Source organism: Penicillium psychrofluorescens (assembly GCF_964197705.1).
Source record: "Penicillium psychrofluorescens genome assembly, chromosome: 1".
Taxonomy (NCBI): Eukaryota; Fungi; Ascomycota; class Eurotiomycetes; order Eurotiales; family Aspergillaceae; genus Penicillium; species Penicillium psychrofluorescens.
The window spans coordinates 1900233-1921344 of NC_133439.1; the positions used below are offsets into that span (position 1 = coordinate 1900233).

At 54.5% G+C, this 21112-nt stretch overlaps 9 protein-coding genes across 9 annotated transcripts; 4 read left to right on the forward strand and 5 right to left on the reverse strand.

Moving 5' to 3' along the window:
• Positions 1–305: 305 nt before the first annotated feature.
• Positions 306–1171, reverse strand: PFLUO_LOCUS708 (uncharacterized protein; the record flags this gene model as incomplete). The annotated part of the gene is made up of 3 exons (XM_073784722.1): positions 306–777; positions 838–935; positions 989–1171. The coding sequence occupies 3 exons, from the start codon at positions 1169–1171 to the stop codon at positions 306–308; spliced, it is 753 nt and encodes a 250-aa protein (XP_073634804.1).
• Positions 1172–1689: 518 nt separating this feature from the next.
• Positions 1690–2209, forward strand: PFLUO_LOCUS709 (uncharacterized protein; the record flags this gene model as incomplete). The annotated part of the gene is made up of 4 exons (XM_073784733.1): positions 1690–1740; positions 1813–2040; positions 2099–2148; positions 2200–2209. The coding sequence occupies 4 exons, from the start codon at positions 1690–1692 to the stop codon at positions 2207–2209; spliced, it is 339 nt and encodes a 112-aa protein (XP_073634805.1).
• Positions 2210–2459: 250 nt separating this feature from the next.
• Positions 2460–3290, reverse strand: PFLUO_LOCUS710 (uncharacterized protein; the record flags this gene model as incomplete). The annotated part of the gene is made up of 2 exons (XM_073784744.1): positions 2460–2952; positions 3007–3290. 2 exons carry the CDS (start codon positions 3288–3290, stop codon positions 2460–2462), a joined length of 777 nt encoding a protein of 258 aa, XP_073634806.1.
• A 2331-nt stretch (positions 3291–5621) lies between these two features.
• PFLUO_LOCUS711 (uncharacterized protein) lies at positions 5622–7843 on the forward strand (the record flags this gene model as incomplete). The annotated part of the gene is made up of 2 exons (XM_073784755.1): positions 5622–5633; positions 5765–7843. 2 exons carry the CDS (start codon positions 5622–5624, stop codon positions 7841–7843), a joined length of 2091 nt encoding a protein of 696 aa, XP_073634807.1.
• An 889-nt stretch (positions 7844–8732) lies between these two features.
• Positions 8733–11260, reverse strand: PFLUO_LOCUS712 (uncharacterized protein; the record flags this gene model as incomplete). Its single annotated transcript, XM_073784766.1, has 3 exons — positions 8733–9426; positions 9476–10100; positions 10156–11260. The coding sequence occupies 3 exons, from the start codon at positions 11258–11260 to the stop codon at positions 8733–8735; spliced, it is 2424 nt and encodes an 807-aa protein (XP_073634808.1).
• Positions 11261–12077: 817 nt separating this feature from the next.
• On the reverse strand, positions 12078–13946 carry PFLUO_LOCUS713 (Eukaryotic peptide chain release factor GTP-binding subunit; the record flags this gene model as incomplete). The annotated part of the gene is made up of 1 exon (XM_073784778.1): positions 12078–13946. The coding sequence occupies one exon, from the start codon at positions 13944–13946 to the stop codon at positions 12078–12080; it is 1869 nt and encodes a 622-aa protein (XP_073634809.1).
• Positions 13947–14506: 560 nt separating this feature from the next.
• Positions 14507–15168, forward strand: PFLUO_LOCUS714 (uncharacterized protein; the record flags this gene model as incomplete). The annotated part of the gene is made up of 3 exons (XM_073784789.1): positions 14507–14644; positions 14700–14743; positions 14916–15168. 3 exons carry the CDS (start codon positions 14507–14509, stop codon positions 15166–15168), a joined length of 435 nt encoding a protein of 144 aa, XP_073634810.1.
• A 428-nt stretch (positions 15169–15596) lies between these two features.
• On the reverse strand, positions 15597–18637 carry PFLUO_LOCUS715 (Dolichyl-phosphate-mannose--protein mannosyltransferase 1; the record flags this gene model as incomplete). The annotated part of the gene is made up of 5 exons (XM_073784800.1): positions 15597–16082; positions 16168–17628; positions 17687–17970; positions 18021–18310; positions 18372–18637. The coding sequence occupies 5 exons, from the start codon at positions 18635–18637 to the stop codon at positions 15597–15599; spliced, it is 2787 nt and encodes a 928-aa protein (XP_073634811.1).
• Positions 18638–19370: 733 nt separating this feature from the next.
• On the forward strand, positions 19371–21078 carry PFLUO_LOCUS716 (SF3a splicing factor complex subunit; the record flags this gene model as incomplete). Its single annotated transcript, XM_073784811.1, has 3 exons — positions 19371–19455; positions 19509–19562; positions 19613–21078. 3 exons carry the CDS (start codon positions 19371–19373, stop codon positions 21076–21078), a joined length of 1605 nt encoding a protein of 534 aa, XP_073634812.1.
• Positions 21079–21112: the final 34 nt, after the last annotated feature.

A 21112-nucleotide genomic window follows, 5' to 3' on the forward strand; every position in this document is an offset into this window, starting at 1 on the left:
ATTTAAGAATATCTTCTTGCTCGGTCTTGAGATATCAGGACGAGAGGAGTGAACACAGCTAATAGTGAGTCTGAGAAGGCAGTTCTCGATTGAGAGAGGAAGCGAGCGGGAGAAAGTGATGAACAAATACCGCCTTCTGTTAACCGAGACCCCGTTAATGAAACAGAGCATTTTTCTATACATCTTGGTTTATTTATGTGTTGGGAGTGAGCAACGGGATGAGCGACCAGATTGCTCAGTGCGGCTCAGATCATCTATAGTACATGGTAGAGTTCACGGCTGATGCGATATATAGTCAGTCTATGCTAACTGCGATCCTCGACTCCCAACTTCTTCCGTAACTGGTTAATCTCGTCCTCCACAGCGCGCATCTCGACGACTACCCCCGCCAGCTCTGGCACCTGGGTCTCCACGGCACCCGTGAAGGATGTCTGCGCATTGCGAAGAGACAACGGGACCAGAATCCCATACCAATGGATGGGATCCGAGGAGCGGAATTTCTTGGGAGCTGACACCGCTGTTTCGGAGTTCGACGGGGGTTCATCTTTTGTGCTCGGGACTGGGGCCGTGTCGGGGTGCGATGATAATGCATCTTCCAGCTCTTCGGCAACGACTGAATCGGTTTTCCTCTCTTTTGTTGATGATTCCGGCGGAGGGGTGGGTGCACGCTCTATGGAGAAATCGTATTCCGGCTCGGAGCAATTCAACTTGTCGGGCGAGCCTTGCGTCGAATCTTCTTTAGACTCTGCTTCGGTATATTTTCCCACTCGCACAGCTCTATCAATCCCGTCAGGTTAGGCCAGCTCAACTCCAAATTCATTGTTGGTGATTGCGTACATCTTTCGCGTCGCTTTCATCCGCTCATCGTAATAGTCTGGGCCATACCGCCGGCCGGGGGGACAAGTGTAGTTTGCGTGGGCGAGAGCAAGAAAGCCCTACTCCGTTCTTATCAGTATTGGCCTTTCATTCAGAATTGACCGGGTCCTACCGAGGACAGTTGTTTGGCAAGGCCCGACTGTAGCTCCTGCTGTCGATCCAACAGATGCAAGTATTTCTCGAGCAGGGTATCGAGGGACTGCCGCAGCTCTAACGAGGCTGTCTCGGGCTTCTGTAATTCATTAGGAGTTTCTGAAGCCGGCCGGGAGGCTGGCGGCGTAGGGATCTGGGCCATTTTGTTGTGCTGCGATGTGTTGTGTTGAGGTGGGTGAGGTGAATAACCAATCGCCCGGAGAGTAACCAACTAGCTCGGTGCCGATAACTCCGACTAAGAATTTCCCGCGCCCTTCCCTTTGGATCTTCCTGCACACTCCCCCACGACTCGCTAGATCGAAGATTGCGCCGCCACCTGTCTCTTTCTCCTACTTCTCAGTGTGTCGGATACAGCTTGGCACTTTTCCTCCAGCTTTCGCCCGGTCGAGAGTCGAATCCCCTCGTTTGCCACCGCCGCGCAACCACCACCGGCAAGACTATCTGTCGCGTCATACCCGGAGGATTGCAAGACACAGTTCTGCTGTCTATCTGTGATTTCCATCGCCGCCTGCTGCAGGAGAGCCGTCAGCGCCGTTGAGTCACCCAGACCAGATCGAGAATCCGGACTTGACCACTACGCTTCGTCGTTCGTCACTCGCATCCGTCTCTAGACCGTCTTCACCACATACCCTGTTTTTGTCATATATCCCGACAACCATCATGTCTGTGGCAACCTCGCACCGGAGCACCGCCTTTCAGGTGCGGTCTTTGGTATGTTCCCATGCCCTACCGTGGCTCTCCAGTTGAGACGGTCGCAGTATACTGATTGTTGCCTTTGTACAGTTCCGTTCGCTTCTCCGCCAGTCATCGGGGTTCTCCAATTACAACTTCCGCGAGTACGCCCACCGGAGGACGGTTGACGGGTTCCGTGCACACCAGAAGGAGTCGGAGGAGCGCCGGATACAGGAGCTGATCCAGGATGGGTTGCAGAACCTGCGCTTGATGAAGAGACAGACGATCATCAGTCAGTTCTATCAGTTGGATAAGTTGGTAGTGGAAGGCCAGAAGACAGTGAGTTCTTTGCGGTAACCTATAACCATTGGGATGAGACTGACCCGTTCTTCTACAGGGCGAGGAAACAGGTAACCAGGGGGGAATTGTGCGCCAGAAGGATACGGGGTAAGTCCTTTATCGTTTGACGTCTGTCTCAGACACTAACTTGTGGTGCAGCTGGGATTGATTCGGAGAAGTGGATATCACCGGCTCTTCATCATTGATTTGATCCTCCTTCTGTACTTATACTGCGGGCGCATCCGAATACACTGCCACTCTACTCTTGCCACATACTCACCCCAGTTGATCTTGAATTGAATAGAAAATGCACTGGTAGCTGAATTACCCAGAAGCCGCCAATCTCATCATTTGGTGAAATTGACTGCTGATCCTGTTGCCAGTATGATTTGACCATGGCTATCATCTTCAGAGACACCTCATCTGACAGGTGCATACGCTTCATTGTAATCGGTGCGTTTTCGCGCAGACAAGGTCACACCCGCTCCCAGACAGATGACACAGATCGCAATCTCCTCCAAGACCGCCATGACCAACATGATGGTGGGACTTCCAGTGAGCATGTTGAAGTCGGGGTCATGAGAGAAGACCCCAAGAAGCGAGTAGACCACGCGAACGAGCAGTAACGGGACTGACAGCCCCACGGCCAAAACTAGTCTGCGCTCGCCATCCTCGACATAACTGAGGCGCGATGCGACCGAGAAAAGCAAGAAAGCCAAGCCGGCCCACGCGACCAAGAAGAGAATGATGCCGGCTTTGGTCAGAGTACTGATTGAGCTCTCTTGTCCCAAATTGGTACTTTTCACCTGGCCGACAATGGACAAAATCACGGCAACCAAAGTGGCGACACCGAGCAATCTGAATACGCGCGGATTGACTCCTTTGCCAGACTGGTGTTTGATCGATTCATTGCTGGATAATCTTTTTTTCAGTGGTTTTGTGGCAACAGAGGGTCAATGTTCTTACGCTCGAGATAGCAGGCCGATGCAGGAGATCGTCAACGGGGACAATCCGATTGAGCTGCACACTGCCCATGCCACGTAGAGGTCTTTCGAAGTTGGATAGCCCAGGGTAGCCAGATAGCAGCATGAGCCTACCACACGGACCAGCGAGAAAATGACCAATGTGATCCAGCCGGCGCTTCTTTTGAATCCATGCCTGAATGATACCCACAGAGCAACAATCAAGGTAGGAATATACACAATAACCTCCAAGACGGAGATACCGTGCCGATAGTCCAGTCCAACCATGGTTGCTCCGACCAAAAGAGAAAGGGCGTAATTCCCCGCTCAGTCGACGATTCCGTTTGCGCTGTAGTCTGTCTGTTCAGGATCTTTGCCCAACAAGAAAATCAGGATCTTCAAGGGCGTTTATAGTCGTCGATCTACCGGCGCGTTTGGCCTCAGCCTCCATACATCTTCGGCGGGATGGAGTCGGGATGGGCCAATCACCAGTCTCTGTTTCACTAGTTTCGCGGTGGATTCCAGAAGCGGTTTAGCGCAGCTTAGGCAACTATAGAGACACCCATCCAATTTTTTATGTTCTTTGCCTCACTCTTTACCGCTTCCATCTCCTTCATCCCCTTTCCAAGACCTCTTTGCTCATGGTGTACCGTGGCAGGCCCAGTGCAGGATGTGATGTCTGCCGTCTCAGGAAAATCAGGTGCGACCAACGTCGACCGACCTGCTCACAATGTTGGACGGCGGCTCGGTCTTGCACAGGATACCGCGATCAGCTCTCATTATTGTTTCAGAACGAAACGGCCGCTGTAATCCAGAAAGTGAAAGGAGCCGATCTAGGACCCCATGAGAGCTCTACGGAACCGAGGGCTGAACACAGTATCGCGCATCAGCGCAAGAGACTGACGCGAGGCAAATCTAGCCCTGAAGTCGATGATACCTGGCGTAGTGATCAATGGACTTACGAATGCCCATCGCCAACCTTCGCCTTTACGCTCGACCGTATCTTTCAGGCCAGATGCTTCTTCTTCAACACCTATTCTGGGTTGACTATCTCTAAACGATCTATCAACGGAAGCTTGTCAGGGACGTCTTTGGGCAAGAAGGCCTTGACGACAAGTATTGAATCGGTAGGATTGGCAAACCTGGGGAACCTTTATGGCCAACCGGGCCTCCTCCATTCTGCGAGAAACAAATATAGTCTGGCCCTGAACCAGATCAGCGCAGCTCTTGGTGATCCTATACAAGCAACACAAGATACAACACTCGCGGCTATTATCTGCGTCTCATTCTACGAAGTAAGTTGCCGTCCCAGTCTTTGGAGGCATGACGCTCATTCGGGTCAGATCGTCACCTTCGATAGACCCAAACCCCTCAAAGCTTGGTCAATGCATACACAAGGAGCTGCCGCCCTACTGGCAAAACGAGGAGAAGACCAGTTTCGACGCGAAGATGGCTTACACCTGTTTAATGCCGTGAGAAACGAAGTGGTAAAAGACATACACCCAATCTCTGCCAACACACGAGCTAACGTTCTCCAGCTTGTCGATTGCCTTCAAAGAGGAGAAAGATTCCCTGAAACTATGACACACCTGCCGGGTTCCATTGGTGCAACAATCGAGATAGATCTTCTCAGTACGTATAAAAATCGTCTTATAACCATAACCGCCAAGTTATGCAACCTACAGGCGGCTATTAGGGAAGAGGGCCCTCAAGAAGCCTCCGGCATACTATCGACTGCTAGAGCAATCGACACAGAGCTGGCGGAATATGCCATCATGTTTGTCACCAGCTTTCCTTACAAAGCTGTAACGTGGACGGAGTCCGATGCAAATAACACATTTGAGAGCTTACATATCGCCCACTTTGACCGACGGTTTCACTTCTACACATCAACCGAAGCCTGCGATGTTTGGAACAAATATCGATGCGCCCGCATTATCGTCAACAGACTTATACTCGTGCAACTGCGTCGTCTGGAGCGAAGGTCTCAGGATTCCTCCAATCACAGCAGCTCCAAGGACAAACTTCATGAAGTTGAATCTTTGCTGAAACATCTTGCGGTCGAGATTTGCTCATCGGTCCCTTTCAAGCTGGGGATCGCGGGAAAAGGAAAAAACCCTCTTCCACATCCAGAATCGATCAAACCAGCTGCCGGGTTCTCTTTGATTTTCCCGCTGTATCTCGCTGCGACGGTAGACGGATACCCAGACCCTACCTGTCTTTGGGTCATGACATGCTTGAATTTCTTCGGGCGGTTTATGGGTATCAACGCAGGCCTAATTCTTCTGGGCTTCTTGCCAAACCAGAAAAGCATAATAAACTAGTTCAATAGCAATTGATAACATCCGATCATAGACACTGGTTGGGATCTTGGATATGCAATAATGTCGGGACGATAGTTCCTCGTAGATAGAGAAAGTGGACCACTCGTCACGTGACGCCACCGTTCCCCCGAACGCGACTCTCTCTTTCACTTGTCCGACACCATCCCTTCCCCAACTATCATCCAACACCCGTGTTTGCTGTGTCGAGACATAGCCAAGGCCGCTTCTCTGGCCTACGCGCTCGTTTTTGGGGATTGAATTTTGAAGTCAGAACCTGCCGGGGTTGCTGGTCACCATGCCGTCCACCGTACGTTGCTCGATGCGCCCATGGCTACGGCCGATCTTCTCGGGATACCAATGGGCCCAGGATGTCTGATTGGAACTCGAGGCTCGGACTAGCTGCGATTGATGAGATTTTGTGACTAACCCACCTTATAGTTCAGGTCCTCGCGCTCTGGGCGACATCTCGACAACCCTAACCGCACCCGAACCGGCCAAATCGACCACGATGTCTTCGAAGGCTTGCCTGTCCGTCGCTGGTCGCGACAGCCACACACCTTCTCTCAAGCCCCTAAGCCCGCCGAATCGGAGATTGGCGTCAAAGGACCGGGCGGAACGACTGCTCTGCCAGAACTACCCATGCCAAGAGACAGCCAACTCCTGCCGGCGATCAGCCACGGTCTCCTAAGGGCAGCGCGTGCTGGATGCATTCACATCCATTCAAGTGGCAGGCCCGCCGACGACGAGAAAAAGGATGCCGATGACCAGGCGGCGACTTCTGCTGTACACATGGCGGATCGCAGCTTCACTACGCGCAAATGGATGACCCTGCCCAAACACCTGGAGCCTGCCGAGCCGGAATTCTTGGCTAAGAGACGACAGGGTCTGCCTTCGCTGTACGGCGGCACTGCGCTTACAGATGGTGCTAATGCGTCGGTCCCGATGCGGCGCACCAAGTTCAAGAAAGTGGACTCGGAGACCGGCAAGATCTCGATCTACGAGGCTTGGGTGCCTGAAGGCCATACCATTGAAGGCGAGATAACCGGAAATGCTAAGGCGGTAGCCGAACAAAGCGACGTTCCTGTCAGTTCGGAAGCACCAGCGCCTGGGACTGTTGTCGAGGGCGTCGGGGTGGTCAACTCCGAAGGCGTGGTCGTCGCAGATGCCAGTTCAGCGGCTCTGTCGTCAGCTAAACGACGGCCGCCTCCCCCCAAACGCAAGGGCAAGGGTATCGGAAGGGGAAGAAAGAAGAAGGTGATGTTTGCGCCGGGTGAAGGAGCGGACGCCGCCTCGGTCCACGGTGCTGAGTCTGGTGCCGCGGATGGTGGCAAGGAGGGGACAGATGGCGACGAAGACGGTGAAGAAGGCGAGGAGAGCGATGAGGGCGATGAGGGCGATGAGTCCATGGTTGATGCAAAGACTCCCGAGACCCCTCAGCCACCGCCTGGTCTCGACTCTGCGGATCAAACTGCTACTGAGACTGAGGCCGAACAGCCTCCAGCAACTTCAGAAGTCGATATGCTGGATGCGACTCCGACAGCACAGCCTCCTGCTCCGGGGCCCTCTGAACAGCAACCAGAAGAGACTGCGGTCTCACAAGCCATCGAAGAGACACCGCAACCCAATATCGAAGCTCTCACACCTCCTGCAGAAGAAGCGAAGGCCTTGGATTCTGCTGTTCCTGTGGCTGGCGAGACTGAGCCTATTGTTTCCGACAAGCCCTCACCCACTCCGGAGCCGACTACAACCACAGAAGAGCCCGCAGAGCAGGTGGTTTCTGGAGATGGCGATGAAGCAGCACCGCAATCCACTGCCCTGGAGGCCGGTGGGACCACTGAAGCTCCCATCGAAGGATCGCCCGATCTCGCGCCAAAGGAAGCTGAGAACGCACCATCAGCCAGCCCAGAGAGGCCCGTCGAAGAATCGCCTGCGGAACCTTTGACAGAGGCACCGGCTGTCGATGAACCCATGTCCACTGAGACGTTTGAGAAATCGCCAGAGCAAACTTCAGGTGGCCAAGAGCTTGAAGGGATCCCTACCCCGCCTGTGCCCAAGCCCGACACACTACAAGAGCGACCTTCTGAAGATGCCTCTGAGAGCAAAGGATCAGCTCTCTTGGACACACTTGAGAGCAGTCTGGACAACGCCGCTCCAGTCGATGAAACGCCAGTTGCCAAAGAGGATGTGGACATGAACGATGTGCCAACAGAATCTGAGCAGCAACAAGAACCGGAAGACGATCTCTCTCCGGTCCAGCCGCCGGCACCATCATCAGCACCAGTTTCAGCGATAGAGGAACGTGAGCCTCAGCCCAGCTTAGACGAGCCTGCGCCTGCAGATTCGGCTGCCGTTGATGAGCCGGCACCCGCTGCCGAAGGAGAGACGTCCACTGAAGACGACAAGGGCGAGGAAGCAGCAACGACTGCTGCTGAAGCAGATGTCAAGGAGGTTGTGGAGAATGAAGAGGAACAGCAGCCTGCATCCGAGTCACAGCCCGCGCCGATAGACTCGGCATAGTTTGATATATCTGCGGCGGGGATCTACTCTGGAAACATTTCTCACGAATCCTTGAGTTTGTCTTTCTATTCTGTCAATTTTATGGTGTACAATGAATGAGCTTCTTTGGTTTTAGTCTTTTTTGTGTTGTTTTATTTTTTTTACATATTATTTGCTCGGGTGGTTGTACCCATTACTGGAGATGGATGTTTATGGTGTCTCTGGTGTGATCCAATTGAATATTGAGATGTTTCTTCTTGTGAATTACACTTGACTGTAAAGGACGTGGTACGAAAAGTTGAATTTAGGAGCTATCTTTTCCATGGCGACACAGAACCATCGTCAAAGCAGTAGAACCAAAAAACACAGGCACGAATCTCACATCCGTTCTCCCAACACCCACCCAGAGAAATCTCACTTTCGGAGCCGTAAAACATGAATAGACGAGACGGAGAACAACATGGTGAAGGAGACAAAAGGCGAACAGATGATAACAACATTAGTCAAAACGCCACTGCAGGAGCTAAGAAGATGTAAAAGGGTGTCATAAAAGAGAGGGCTGATTAGGAAACAAAACGCGAAAAGAGTGCAAGAGAGCACAGGTATAGCGAGTGCTTGGAATCGAAGAGCCAGCGGGCTAAAATGGAAGATCAAAGAAAGGAGGAAGTTCAGGAAGAAGATTGGAGGGCCCGGCGTCAGTTGAAACATGTAGGTGCGGGACTCAAAGAGGGTTGAATATTGTGCCTGGTGTGCTGGCGAGTGGAAAAAGGCGGGCGGAAAGTGAGATTGATGGCCGAAGAGAGAGACGTGGTCAAGCTCCCAAAGGAAAAGTAGCGAGGATCGATGGGCTGTGATTTCACACTAGAGGATGTACACGTTGAACAATTGCTTTTGAGCAGGGAGAAATCCCCTACTTCCTCGCTCCCTTGACAGACTGTACAACACTCCGAGCAGCACTCTTCACGCCTTTGCGCCAGCCCTTCCCCTTAACGGAGCTCGAAGCCTTCGCAGTAGTGGTTTTGGTCACTTTGTTGTTGGCTGGACTCTTGGCTGGAGACTTCGCAGCAGGCTTGCGAGGAGAGGTCACCTCAGTCTTCCTGGGTCTCCCACCCTTGGAGCCCCGCGAAGCAGCAGCAATGATTTTCTTCTTGGTCTCGGGAGAAGGTCGCTTGAGTTTGGTCGGGGAAGCCGGTGTTGCTTTCGCTGCCGCCGCTGCGTTCTTGCGAGGACCACGAACTGTTGCCTTAACCCGGGCAGTGGCTTTGACCTTGGGCAGTTTCACGTTTTTGGCTGGAGCTCGACCCCGCCCAGTGGGCTTGGAAGCAGCAGTGGGCTCTTTGGCGGCTTTTCCGCGTCTGGTCTTGTTGATGGCTTTCTTAACACCAGTCAGAAGCTTGCGCCTCTTGCCTCCTCGCGACGGCGCGCTATCAACGGCATCTGCAATCTTGCGTTTCGTGCCGGCGACCTTTTTGGCATTTGCCTTCTTGGAAGGCTTGACCGCAAGTTCCTTGACACGGTCCTTGTCCTTGGGCCGCGGGCCCAGAATACCTCGACAATTGGACGCTCCACAGCGACACTGTTGGACATTCTTGTTGGAGTACGGGCTAATCTGCTGTCAGTATGGGTTTTGTGGATGGCAAAAGCAATACTCACTCAAAGTTGTAGTCGTAGCTCAACTCCTCTCCTGTCATGATCCCATGATCCCCCGCAAAGAGTGCCATGCGCGGCTTTCCAGCAACGGTCCATTTCTCCATGCGGCAATTGGGCTCGCAGGAGTGATTGACAAAGCGTGCGATAGAACCGCGTGTAGCATCGATGATCATGTTTTGATCGAAGTACATGAGGTAATAGCACTGCAAGCTTGCATCAGTAACCAGTCCACGGTCCGAGAGGGGCCTACCAACCTCGTTGTTCTTGTAGACATTCCTCATCCTCCGCTCACATTCAAACTGTGTGATGATTTCTCCCGTGTACTCCACAATAATCTGATTGGGCTCGAAGGAGCGGTTGCTGCGGACGCCATATCCTCGATCTGGGGTCTTGATAACCTCCACCCCGACATTGTACTTCCCGCCGGCCTTGGTTCGCTTCTTGAGCTCTGCGAAGCTTCGATTACCGCACTCAGGCCCCAGCGCGCAGTTCCCATTGTCGCACTCATAAAACATGTAGCGATTTTGACAGTTTTCATCACAGCCGGTATCTTCGTCGCACATACACTTCGACAGTTCCAGATTCTTGTTCACCTTCCAAAAGCTCGCGGCATCTCCCACGAAGACATCTGTTTCATTGATTAGTTCCGGGCTTATATTTGAATACATCGGGCGAACACTCACTCTTGTTGGTCTTCCGCCATTCATCCGGCTTGGGTTGGCCAGGAGGAAGCGGAGAGAAAACATCAAAGGGAAGCTGGAAATCCCTCCCAGTCTTCAGCAGCCGAGAGCCTGCAAACATGGGCATGGGGAGAACCTTCCGCTGCATAGGACCAGTACCGGTCTTCTTGGAGTTCTTGCTCCGCCGTTGTTTCGGCGGCGAATCGCTCGGTTCCTGGCCCGTGTACAGCCCATGAGATAACCACCGCTTGGGTTTATAACGGGGCACTGTGGGTGCGGCAGGCTCTTCAGACGGTGATTCTTCCTTGGATTGCAGCTTCGACAGATCACTCTCGGAGACGCGTCGTTTCTTCACGGACGGCTCAGGTGCAGGCTCCTCCTTCGGCGGGGCGGCATTTCGCGGCCGAAGACTGGCACGTCGGCCAAGGTCTTTTCCTAGTCCTCCCATTTCTCTCGAGCGTTTCCCCAGAACGCTGCTGGCTCTGCCCACCAGATCAGACGCCAGCACACTGAGACGAGACGACCGTCGCATAGAATCGCGTTTCGCAGGAGCAGCCTTAGTCCTGATCGGTCCATCTTCCTTGGCCAGGACCTTCTCCACGCGTTTACGCAATGTCCGCTGCTGGAGCGACGAGGCTCCTTCGTCTGGCTGGGGTTCCTGCGAAGAACTCGAAATCGGGGTCGCGGGGGCCATTGTGGTGTCATCGGGCATGGTGTCATCTTCATCCGGGGCCACCTTCCACAGAGACGACTCCATCACGGCAATACTATGCCGCAGAGAGGATTTCGACCGCTTAGCCTTCGCGAGGCTGTCGACGTAAGCCTCACTCGGCGTGGGGGTAGACTCATCGCTTGGGGCGGGCGTGTTGACGAGAGCCTCAGCCGCTCGCAGCGAAACGCGTTTCACTCGTGTTGAGGTCCGCCGGGCGGGTTTCTCGTCGGGTAACGCGTTTTCATTGTTGCTTGATGTCTCGGAGCGGCTGTGCTCGGGCGTCAGGAGCTGTTCGGGGACATCGAGGGTCATTGTGTCGTCGATGGGGTCGTTTGTATGGGCGTCAGGGAGAATCGCGGCGGACGCGCCGGATCGGCTGGAGGGTCGAACGGGCATCTTGGTGGGTGTTGCGGAATTCAAACAAGCATTGTACACGCGGAATTGTCCTGTGTCTGGATGTTTAACCCCGGCCAGCGCGTGTTGGGGTTGTGTTCGAGGAGATATCAGGGGTGCAAGTGTCAGATTAGGGTCAGCCGCGTGTTTCTTATCGATTTCGGGCGACAGAGGAATCCAGGTCTAACGCGAGCACTTGGGAACACCAGATGAAAAGGGCTGACTGAAGGGAGTATGTGAAGTGTGTAGAAAAAGTAAGAAACAAGGGGGAATGGGGAAAGTAAAAAGGTCCAGAACGAGGATTACATACAATTACTTTCCATTATTTCGCGGAATGCCGCAACGCCATGCATAATTGGCGCCCCGCACACCACGGAGAAAGATTCATTATGTATGAGAGGGATTGTTATCTAGGATACAGTGGAAATTCAAGTATCATACACCTAGAACTAGGATATGCAAATAGAGCTAAGCCCGGGATATTTCACAGAAGCTGGGTGAAGAAGATACAGGACGAAATAGAGCCAAAGAAAAAAAAGGTAGGGACGAGTCGGTGAGACAATCACGACTCCAAGGCTGCGCGGTGTCCAGGCAATCATAATAAACAGACAAGAGGAAAATGAAACCCGAAGTAACGGTATATGAGAGAATTGCTAAAAAGGTAGGAATTGACAAGGAAGGAAGGGTATGAGAATGACAAAGAATTAGAAAAGGCAGTAGATGGGGAAGATTCCGGCGTGGCTGGAATATGAAACCAGAAAATAGAAGCGTCATGGCAATCATCTTCACGGGTCATAGAAAGGAAAATCAGTCCTGGTGGTCAAGTGGGACGAGCCGGCCCAACGGCGTGCATTTCAATGCCCGCTTGAGCCTCGACATCGGGGACGCGATCCTTGCGCTTCTGCATGCCAAAGCGCTGGTCGCCTTCTTCATAGAGCCGCTTGAACTGCAAGTAGGTGGGAGGTCGGGGACGCCCAAAAACAGCCATCCAATTCCTGATGCTGTTCCCCTGGGTGAATGGCCGGTGGCGATCCGCTTTGGTAAACTTGTGGGAGTTGAGGTACTCTCGAGTAGTCTCGCCGCGTCCGACCAAGTACAAATGATACAGCCACAGGGAAGTAGGGTATGGGAAGGCGAGCGCGCCGTAGATGACCATGGCGAAGGGGACTCTCCATTTGGAGATCGCAGCGCCAAAAGAGATGTTCTCACGCGACATGTAGACCAAAATATGGGCGAGACTGGCACCGATCAAAAACAGCGCCAGCATAGTTGCTGAGCTGACGAATGCGAAAAAGTACCGGTAGTTCCGACGGCCGACACAATTGTTGAGCCAGACACAGTGGTGGTCCAGGGTCTCGACACAGTTGTCGCAAACTCGGCAATGGTAGCAGCGAGGAGGACGCCAGATATTGCAGGTCTTGCAGTATTTGACAGGCACATCCATCGCAGCCACCTCGGACGTAGCGAGTTTGACCATAACCCAGTCATTGGTGGGGGGTCCCAGGGCCAAGGGGTCGTCGGAGGGATCTTGGGGAGGCTGAGCGTGCACATTCCGGGGCATGATGCCCGGGTCGACGACAGATGCGTGCACAAATGACGAAAAGCATAGGTAGAATACATATGCAAAGCAAATGGGAATGGCAGGGGAGATGTTATGCCACAACCAAGGGGCCGAGAAGGCGAAGAACAAAGCAGCCGGTACAACCACCATGAACCCCGTGGCGATATTAACGGGCTTGTCTCTCGAGTTCTGCAAGCGTCCACCTCCCATGAAGAGAGTATTGCCAGTGAAGTATTCATAATTTTTGCCTGGATTGGGCCTGGGCAAACGCTCCCTTTTCATATCGAGAGGGCTAGGTCCTGGCGACGAGCCAGCGGAGGACAATCGGGCGTGGCCCCGGGCATCGTGACTCTCACGGGCTGGTGTCTTGTTCAGAAAAGACAGTGGCGACTTGGGAGTTATGGGAGCGTCTTGCATGCCTCGACCGTTGAAGTTCGCACTCAGATTTAGATGAGCAGGTCGCGGTCTATTATTCCCCTGTTGTTCACGGTCACGAAGGAGCCGGACACTCTCACCCAGGCTTCGGACGGTTGTTTCGGCCGTAGGACTCGCGTTGGAAGTGTTTCGATCAGGAATAATCGGGTCTGTGAACTCGGTGCCTCGAGATGGTGGAACTTCCATGTCTCCGGCAGGAAGAGGACCCTGAGGAAGCGTGCTGTTGGAAACCAGACTTCTCCGATTTGGATTTCCCTGGTCTGGCGTCCAGTCATCCGTCGACGCCGCCGTTCCTTTGGTCATCGGCCGCGTTCCGCGGTGTGCTTGGAGTCGTTGCGAGCTCATAGGACGGAAGAATGCCTGTGCCGCCATGGACGAGACATGGGATCTGCTGAATCGGCTGCTAGCACTGCCCGGTCGACTTGTCCCTTGGCTCGCAGCAACAGAGGGATGTCTTGTCGGTGGCGGGCCGCCACGCCTAGAGACTGAGGGACGCGCATAGAGCGAAGGCGGGGGTGACGCAAATGTTGGAGAATTTGGGGAGCGTTGGCCATCGTCTGAGGCAACATCCGTCATTCGGGACGAGATCCCTCCCACAGAGGGGGGACGAGGGATCCCCAACACATTGGGGTATGTTGGCGACGTCGGCGAGTGGTTTGTATCGCGGGTGTCTGGGCGATCCGAGTTCGCCATGGTTCAAGGGGGTCAACTGTTTTTTTGGATGGCTAGAGAGTAATGCGCGCTATCATATTTGTCTTCGAAGGGTGAAGTGGGCAGGGAAAGCCGGCGAAAATCGAATTGACCAAAGAACCAAAGAGTGACGGGGAGCCTGCAAAAAAGGAGCGACAGGGCAGGACGCGAAAAATATCGAAAGAGAGACTGAACACACGCTGGGAGAATCATTAGTGCCTGGGTAATATTGCAGCCCCCTGATCCAGAACGGCGGCCACATACCTGGTGCGTCAACTGAAATCAAACGGCCTAAAATCCACTGGGTGCTAATGGCATGGCAGACAAATAGCCCCAGATGAGAGCCTTCAACGTCAGGCCCGAGCAACTTGGGTGAAGCAACAAATTCTAGACAGGCGGAGGCCATACACTAATCCAAGGATCCAAAAAAAGCGGGAGGACCGGATGACTAAAGGTCAGGTGACTGCCAGTCTCACTCGTCACCTCTCGCTCTCCCACTAACGTTCAACGTTCCCTGCGCCCACGAATTGCCCATCCACACCTGCTCGCACAGCTACACCACCATGTCCTCTATTGCTTCCCTGGCTGCTCGCCGGGCTCTGGCCCGTCAGCCCCTCTTCCGCGCCCCTCCGCGTCGCTTCGCCTCCTCGTTCGAGGAAGCCAGCCTCGACAAGGCCCCCAAGCGTGACCCGGAGCTCTACGTATGCACCTCAACCTGAAGCCATTGCACCGTGACACTAACACAGCCTCCTATAGGTTCTCCTGGGTGTCATGTCCGGTGCTTTTCTGATTGCCGGCTGGTGAGACTCAACCCTCCCCCCTCGCCCCCCATGCCCAATTCCGGCGCCTCCCTGCGCCATCGTGACGCACCCCCCAATTAATCGGGAGCTTGCACACAACAACATTCAGAGTGCTACACAGGTATCACTCATTCATGTAATGAACGGTCCATTGACATTCCATTTTGTATAGGTACTTCGGCAGCAAGCCCACCTCCGTGAACTCGGAGAGCAATGTCCGCATCGGCGAGAGCGCCATGCCCTGGGAGCACACCACTCAGGATGGCAAGGTCTACAAATACCAGTACCACCCGCACGGCGACAAGAACCAGCCCCTCCGCGCTGCTCCGAGCGCCATGAACACGGTCATCGTGCCCAATGTGGCTCTGCCCGAGGACCTGCACGAGCGCTTCAACAAGTACGGCAAGGAGGAGTGGGACTACTAAATGGATCACAGTAGTCTTTGGGGAAACGAAAATATTGAGCGGAAGCGAGTAGCTGCCTATACGGCTAGCTGCTTGCTGTGTACTACACTAGTGAAGAGGGAGGGTGATGAAGCGGTGCAAGCTTGGCCCGTTTATGGGGATTGCCGGAGATTTTTGTGCATAGTCTTTGTGTGTTTAGATGAGATTCAATCGGGAATCGGTTTCCTTTGTCGCTTTTCTTCTTCTATACTTGCCTCAATACGTAGCCCATCTCTCCATCGACAACACCCGGGAGCGAAGCAGTCTTCCAACATGTGGTATGCTATTAAGCAATGACACCTGAAAAGCAATCAAGAATACAATAGTGAACTACCTTTAAAGTCTCATTATACATAGTGTGGACTCAAAACGCTCGCTTTCCCCAGAATCTATCATCTCCCGAAGCAAATTTACTGCTGAGTGGCCTCATTCCCCTCACTGGCGGGCTTGGCCTCCGGAGCACCTTGCCCCTCCGCCGACGGCGCATTGCCCTGCACCGAGGCAGGGCTCTCCGGAGCATCTGATTCCCCGCGAGTTTCGGGGTTCTGGCCCTCAACGTCAGGATGCGGGGGGTGGACGATCTTGCCATCGACCACAGGGACGTCGTGGCCGTGCTCCAATTTAGTGTTGGCTTCGTAGCGGGTCTCGAACTTGACCTTGCCCTCGGCACGAAGCGAATTGACCAATTCCTCATTGAGGAGGTTGCCGTTCTGGTCGCGGTACTCCACGCGGGCCTTATCGCCTGGGATCAGCGGCGCAGGGTGGTCGGTGACGGCAGCTTCGCTCGGCTCCTGGACAGCTTCATGTGCGGCTTGTTCCGGAGGAGGGATCTCGGCAACCGGAGTCGTCGGAACAGCCTCGTTCATGACATCGAATGAAGTCACATACTGGCTCAGCTATTTGGTGTATCAGCCATGGGATCGTCGATTTGTTTCAGGCGCCTCGCCGGGCAGGCTGCCACGTCGGCGGGGTAACACTTACGTCGGTGTGGAAGGTATCACAGTGAAAGTCCCAAGAGCCCACAAGCTTCACTCGGTTGCAAGCATCCTGCGTCCAGGGGTTACCGTAGACAAGAGGAGAGTAGAGCGCGAACGCGGCAACGCACAGACCCAAAAACACTGCCACCAACACCTTGCCGATTGCAGGCTTCGAAGAGAGACCGAGGCGCTGGAACCGATTGAGCACAAAGTCAAACTCTTGGCAGAGTACCATGATGGCGAAGTAGAGAGCTGGAAGGTAGTGGTGCAGGAAGAGCTGGCGAGCCATCAGGTAGAAGGGGAGGTAGTGGAACATCCAACCCAGAACGCTAGTTCCCACCTCATAGTCGAAGCGCTTGAAGGAGACGTGGTTGTAGTCTCCACAGCTTCGCTGCCATCGAAGGATAGAAAAGGCTTTGACGACAGCATAGATAGCAAGGGCAGCAGTGGACGACCACCAGATAAGCGGGTTACCCAGGAGGTAGATCTGGCGGTGATCCCGGCCCCAGAAGTTGATGCCACGGGAGAGGATCGGCCAGGACGGGGGGCGGGAGTCCCAGGCGTGAGACTCGACCAAACCCGCGTTCGTGGTCCACATCACCTTCTGCAGCTCCCAGAATTTACCGAGGAAGCCTGGATCGCGGTAGTTCACTCGCTCTGCATCCTCAGGCATCATGGGGTGACTGTTGGACTCAATGTACCAGACACTGTTGGGCAGAGAACCACTGCGAGCGCAAGTGACTTCCTGCTGCTCCCATCCCCAATCCGGAAGCTTGACCTTGTGAGAGAACAGAACGCAACCCGTCATGACGTGCACCAGCTTGAACTTGGTCTGAATGGTCCGGAGTCGTTTCTTAGCTTCCTCGCCCTCGGACATGGACTTGATAATTTCGACCCGGAACAAGTCATTCGCATCACCCGGGAAACCCTCATATCCATAGGCGGAGATCTCAAACTGCCAATCAGCCTCGGTCACAGGAGGGCGCTCATCGTGCGAGTGGATGCGCCTGTGCGTGATCTCGTGGTAGAGCTTGATAACCGAACCGTCTGTAATGTAGTCCGTGGTCAGGTTGTCCCAGGCGTAAGGGCCCGCGATCTCGCCATATTCTCCCAGAGGTTGCGTCTGGTTCTCCATGATAAAGACATTGTTTTCGTCCTTGTGGGGATAGAGGGTGACTTGTTGCTGCTGACTTCCCGTTGGGTACATGTGGGGGTGAGAGTGCAGATAACCACCCTGCGTGTTGTGATGGCGCATGCTGACTCTCGCCCCAAAGGAAACATCCGCCGGGACATCATTCATTCCCTTTTCGTTTAGAGTTGCCTGGAATTCCGACGACATGAAGCCGTCACCCTCTCCAGGGTTGACCAAGCAAGCGAAGTGGACGGCAAACATGGCCATGTAGAAGGCCATGGGAATGACAATCAGGCAGAAAGCACGAGCGAAGAAGTGCTTGAACCACAGGCGCTAGTGACCGAATATTAGCCTTGTGGATGGTTTGACCAGGAATCTGTGAAAGACTTACCGGTGTAACATTCTTCGAATCGCCTACCAGCACCCACAATTGGAGGATCGTGAGAGATCCAACCCAGGCCATGGTGAAAAGTCCAACCCATTTGACACTGAGGGTAGCTCCAAGGGAGAGACCACTCGCGACCAGCCAGAACCACCATGGTCCACGGAAGGCATGAGAGGGTCCCAGTTCTTGTTGGTTGGTGAAACAGCTGAATGTCAATGCCGTGAGTGCGGTGAAGAAAACCAGCGGCGAGTCCAGAAGGATCAGGCGGGATTGAGTGGTCAGTGCATTATCTACCATAGCAGTTAGCAAGATGAAGCCCGGGACACAAAGAGTGGCTTACCGAAGATAACAACGCCAGCGCCCATCACCGCAGTTGAGGTACGGCAGCCGGTGACCCTCAAAGTGAGGAACATTAAGCTGACAGTCAGAATACCCAGGATGGCCGGAAGCATGCGCATGGCGACATAGGGCACACCGGGCTCCAGGTAGTCCTTGCCAATGTCCTTGAAATCAAACTCTCCGTCGAAGCCTGCCAGCCAGCCGGCCAGTGTAATCAGGAGCTTGGCAAGTGGGGGGTGAACATCCATAAAGAACTTTCCTTTGATGTATTTGGACGCAAAGCCGCCGAAACTGCGCAGGTAAACGAGTCGTTAGCCACGGGCCACCATAATTCAGGTTAAGAACATCATACTGGACTTCATCGAAGACCACGCTGGTGGGCTGGTAGATTCGGAACAGACGAACAGCCGCAGCAATGAGCGTCACTAGTGCAAGCAGCTGATAATCGGAGCCAGAGAGGTTGAAGATGTTGACCTCCTTCACACCGTCCGAGGCATAACTCTGGGCCTTGACGGCCTCCTGCTTCTTGCGGTCCTTGGGCCGGGGCGAGCGACTGGGCGAACGGCCCGACCGACTCTGAGGGCGCACACCCAGAGTGTCTTTTGCTTTTTGACCCATTGTCCTTCAATTGTTCGATGCAGAAGCCGGACGTTGTACGCAACGGGGATCGGCACGGGAGTCGGAGGTCCGGACAAGGGTAGGAGAAGAAAGAAAATCAGATCAAGAAGATAGAAATCTGGTGCTGAAAAGCGATGAGGGGCGATTCGATCGCAGGAATGGAATGTAGAAGTGGCAGACGGAACACAAGTTGTCAAGGCCTCCCGTTCAGCTCGGAGCTCCCAGCCGCACGTTCCTTCAGGTGAAGATGGAGAGGGGGCGAGAAAGAAGGCGAATTAATGAGGGTGAGGAATCGAAGGAAAAAACCCCATGACAGGGCGACAAACGAAAGAGAAGAAAAAAGGTGAGAAGTCGAAGAGGCAGAAAGAAGTGCAAGGTGGACGAAAGCGTGCAAAGGCCCGCTTGAGGCCAGATCGGCGGGCAACAACACGAGCCCGAAACGGCCCCTTTGCGCAGCCCCTTTAGTGCGTGGGCAGCCGAGTACTTCTACAGACGGACGATAGGGAACAGAATGGGTCGAGAATGATCATGGAAATCATCTATCATATACTATCCAGGAAAAAACAATTACTATCCGGCAATATGTCAGAATGAAAGGGTTGGACACAGTAAGGGGCGCACCGCCACAGGTGGCTATGTGGCTAGTGATTGCCGTGGCGGTGCGCGTAGTCATCATTCTCGCGGCGTCGAAAAGAAAGACCTGGTGCTCCTGCATCTTCCCCGTCCAGCAGCCATGGAGTCCAACGGAAACACCCCGCTGCCGGAGGACATGAACAAGCCTCCGGAGGGCATGGTGCTGCCTCCGAAGGACATCAAAGGTGCCTCCCCTGTTTTCTCCCCGCGCGTGAATCCCGCTAACAGTGCCATCCAGCCATCGTCGAGAAGACCGCAGGCTATGTCGCCCGGAACGGACCTATCTTTGAAGGTGCGTCCCGTTTCTCTGTAATGCATGCGCAGAAGCTGACGGATGTCTAGATCGTGTTCGCGAAAAGGAAAAGAATAACCCCAAGTTCTCCTTCCTGAACTCGACCGATGCCTACGCGCCGTTCTACCAGTGGCGCCTGACGGAGATCAAGGAGGGTCGAGGGAGCGCCGTGGCAGCAGGACGACCAGGCGAAGCGATGCCAGCCCCGGAGCCGGAGAAGCCCAAGGGACCCCCCGAACCGCCCGCGTTCCATTTCTCGGCGCGCATCCCCATAATCAATGCGCAGGACTTGGAGGTGGTGAAGCTCACGGCTCTCTTTGTCGCCAAGCGCGGAAAGTCATTCATGACAGCGCTGTCGCAACGGGAGGCCCGAAACTTCCAGTTCGAATTCCTGCGGCCTCAGCACAGTCTCTACGGGTTCTTCACGCGATTGGTCGACCAGTACACCATCCTGTTACGACCAGAGGGCATCGACGACGCAACGAGCGAGAAGAAACGGATTGCGCAGTTGGAGCAGAATGTTCGGAACAAATACCACGTCCTCGACGGGGCCAAGCAGCGCGCCGAATGGGTGAAATATCAGGAGCAGCAGAAGCAGAAGAAGGAAGAGGAGGAAGAGCAGGAGCGCCTTGAATACGCCCAGATCGACTGGCATGACTTCGTCGTAGTCGAGACGGTCTTGTTCACGGAGGGTGATGACCAGACCGACCTGCCGCCGCCCACCTCGCTCGCGGACCTGCAGTCGGCCTCCCTCGAACAAAAAGCAGCCATGTCTCTCAACCCGCTGCGCATCGAGGAGGCAATGCCCACCGATCTCGACGCACCCACTTACTACAACACCACCGACCCAATGCCAGCCCCACAACCTTCCATCTCGCCATACCCAGCCCAACCACAAGCTCCCTACCCGCCTCCCGGCGGCATGGACTACAGCACGCAGTATCAAGAAGACGAGCAACGGATCCGTGAGCGCGCCGAAGCCCGCGACGCCGCCGCCGCGGCCCAAGCCGCGGCCCAAGCAGCACCAGGACAAGGCCAGCCGATGCGCATCCGGTCCGACTACGTGCCGCGCGCACAAGCACGCCGGCAACAAGGCGCGGGGGCAACAGCAATCTGTCCAAACTGCCACCAGTCAATCCCCATCGCAGAGATGGAGCAGCACATGCGCATCGAGCTGCTGGACCCGCGCTGGAAAGAGCAGCGCGCCAAAGCCGAGTCCCGCAGCGCAACCACCAACCTGTCCACCGCCGACGTGGTCAACAACCTCAAGCGCCTGGCCAGCCAGCGCAGCGACGTCTTCGACTCCTCGCTTGCTGCCGGTGGCGGCGGAGACCCGGAGGAAGAGGCTCGTCGCAAGCGTATGGCTACCGGTGGTGGTGGTGCCCCTGCGGCAGACGGCGGTGCTCCTCCGGCTCCGACGGTTGGTCCGGCGGGGTCGCCCAATCCGCAGAATATGAATATCGAGGAGCAGATCAGGCACCTGCATCAGCGGTACAAGCAGGATGGGTCGAGTTGATCAGTCGAGCTTTGCTTCATGAAATTATACACAT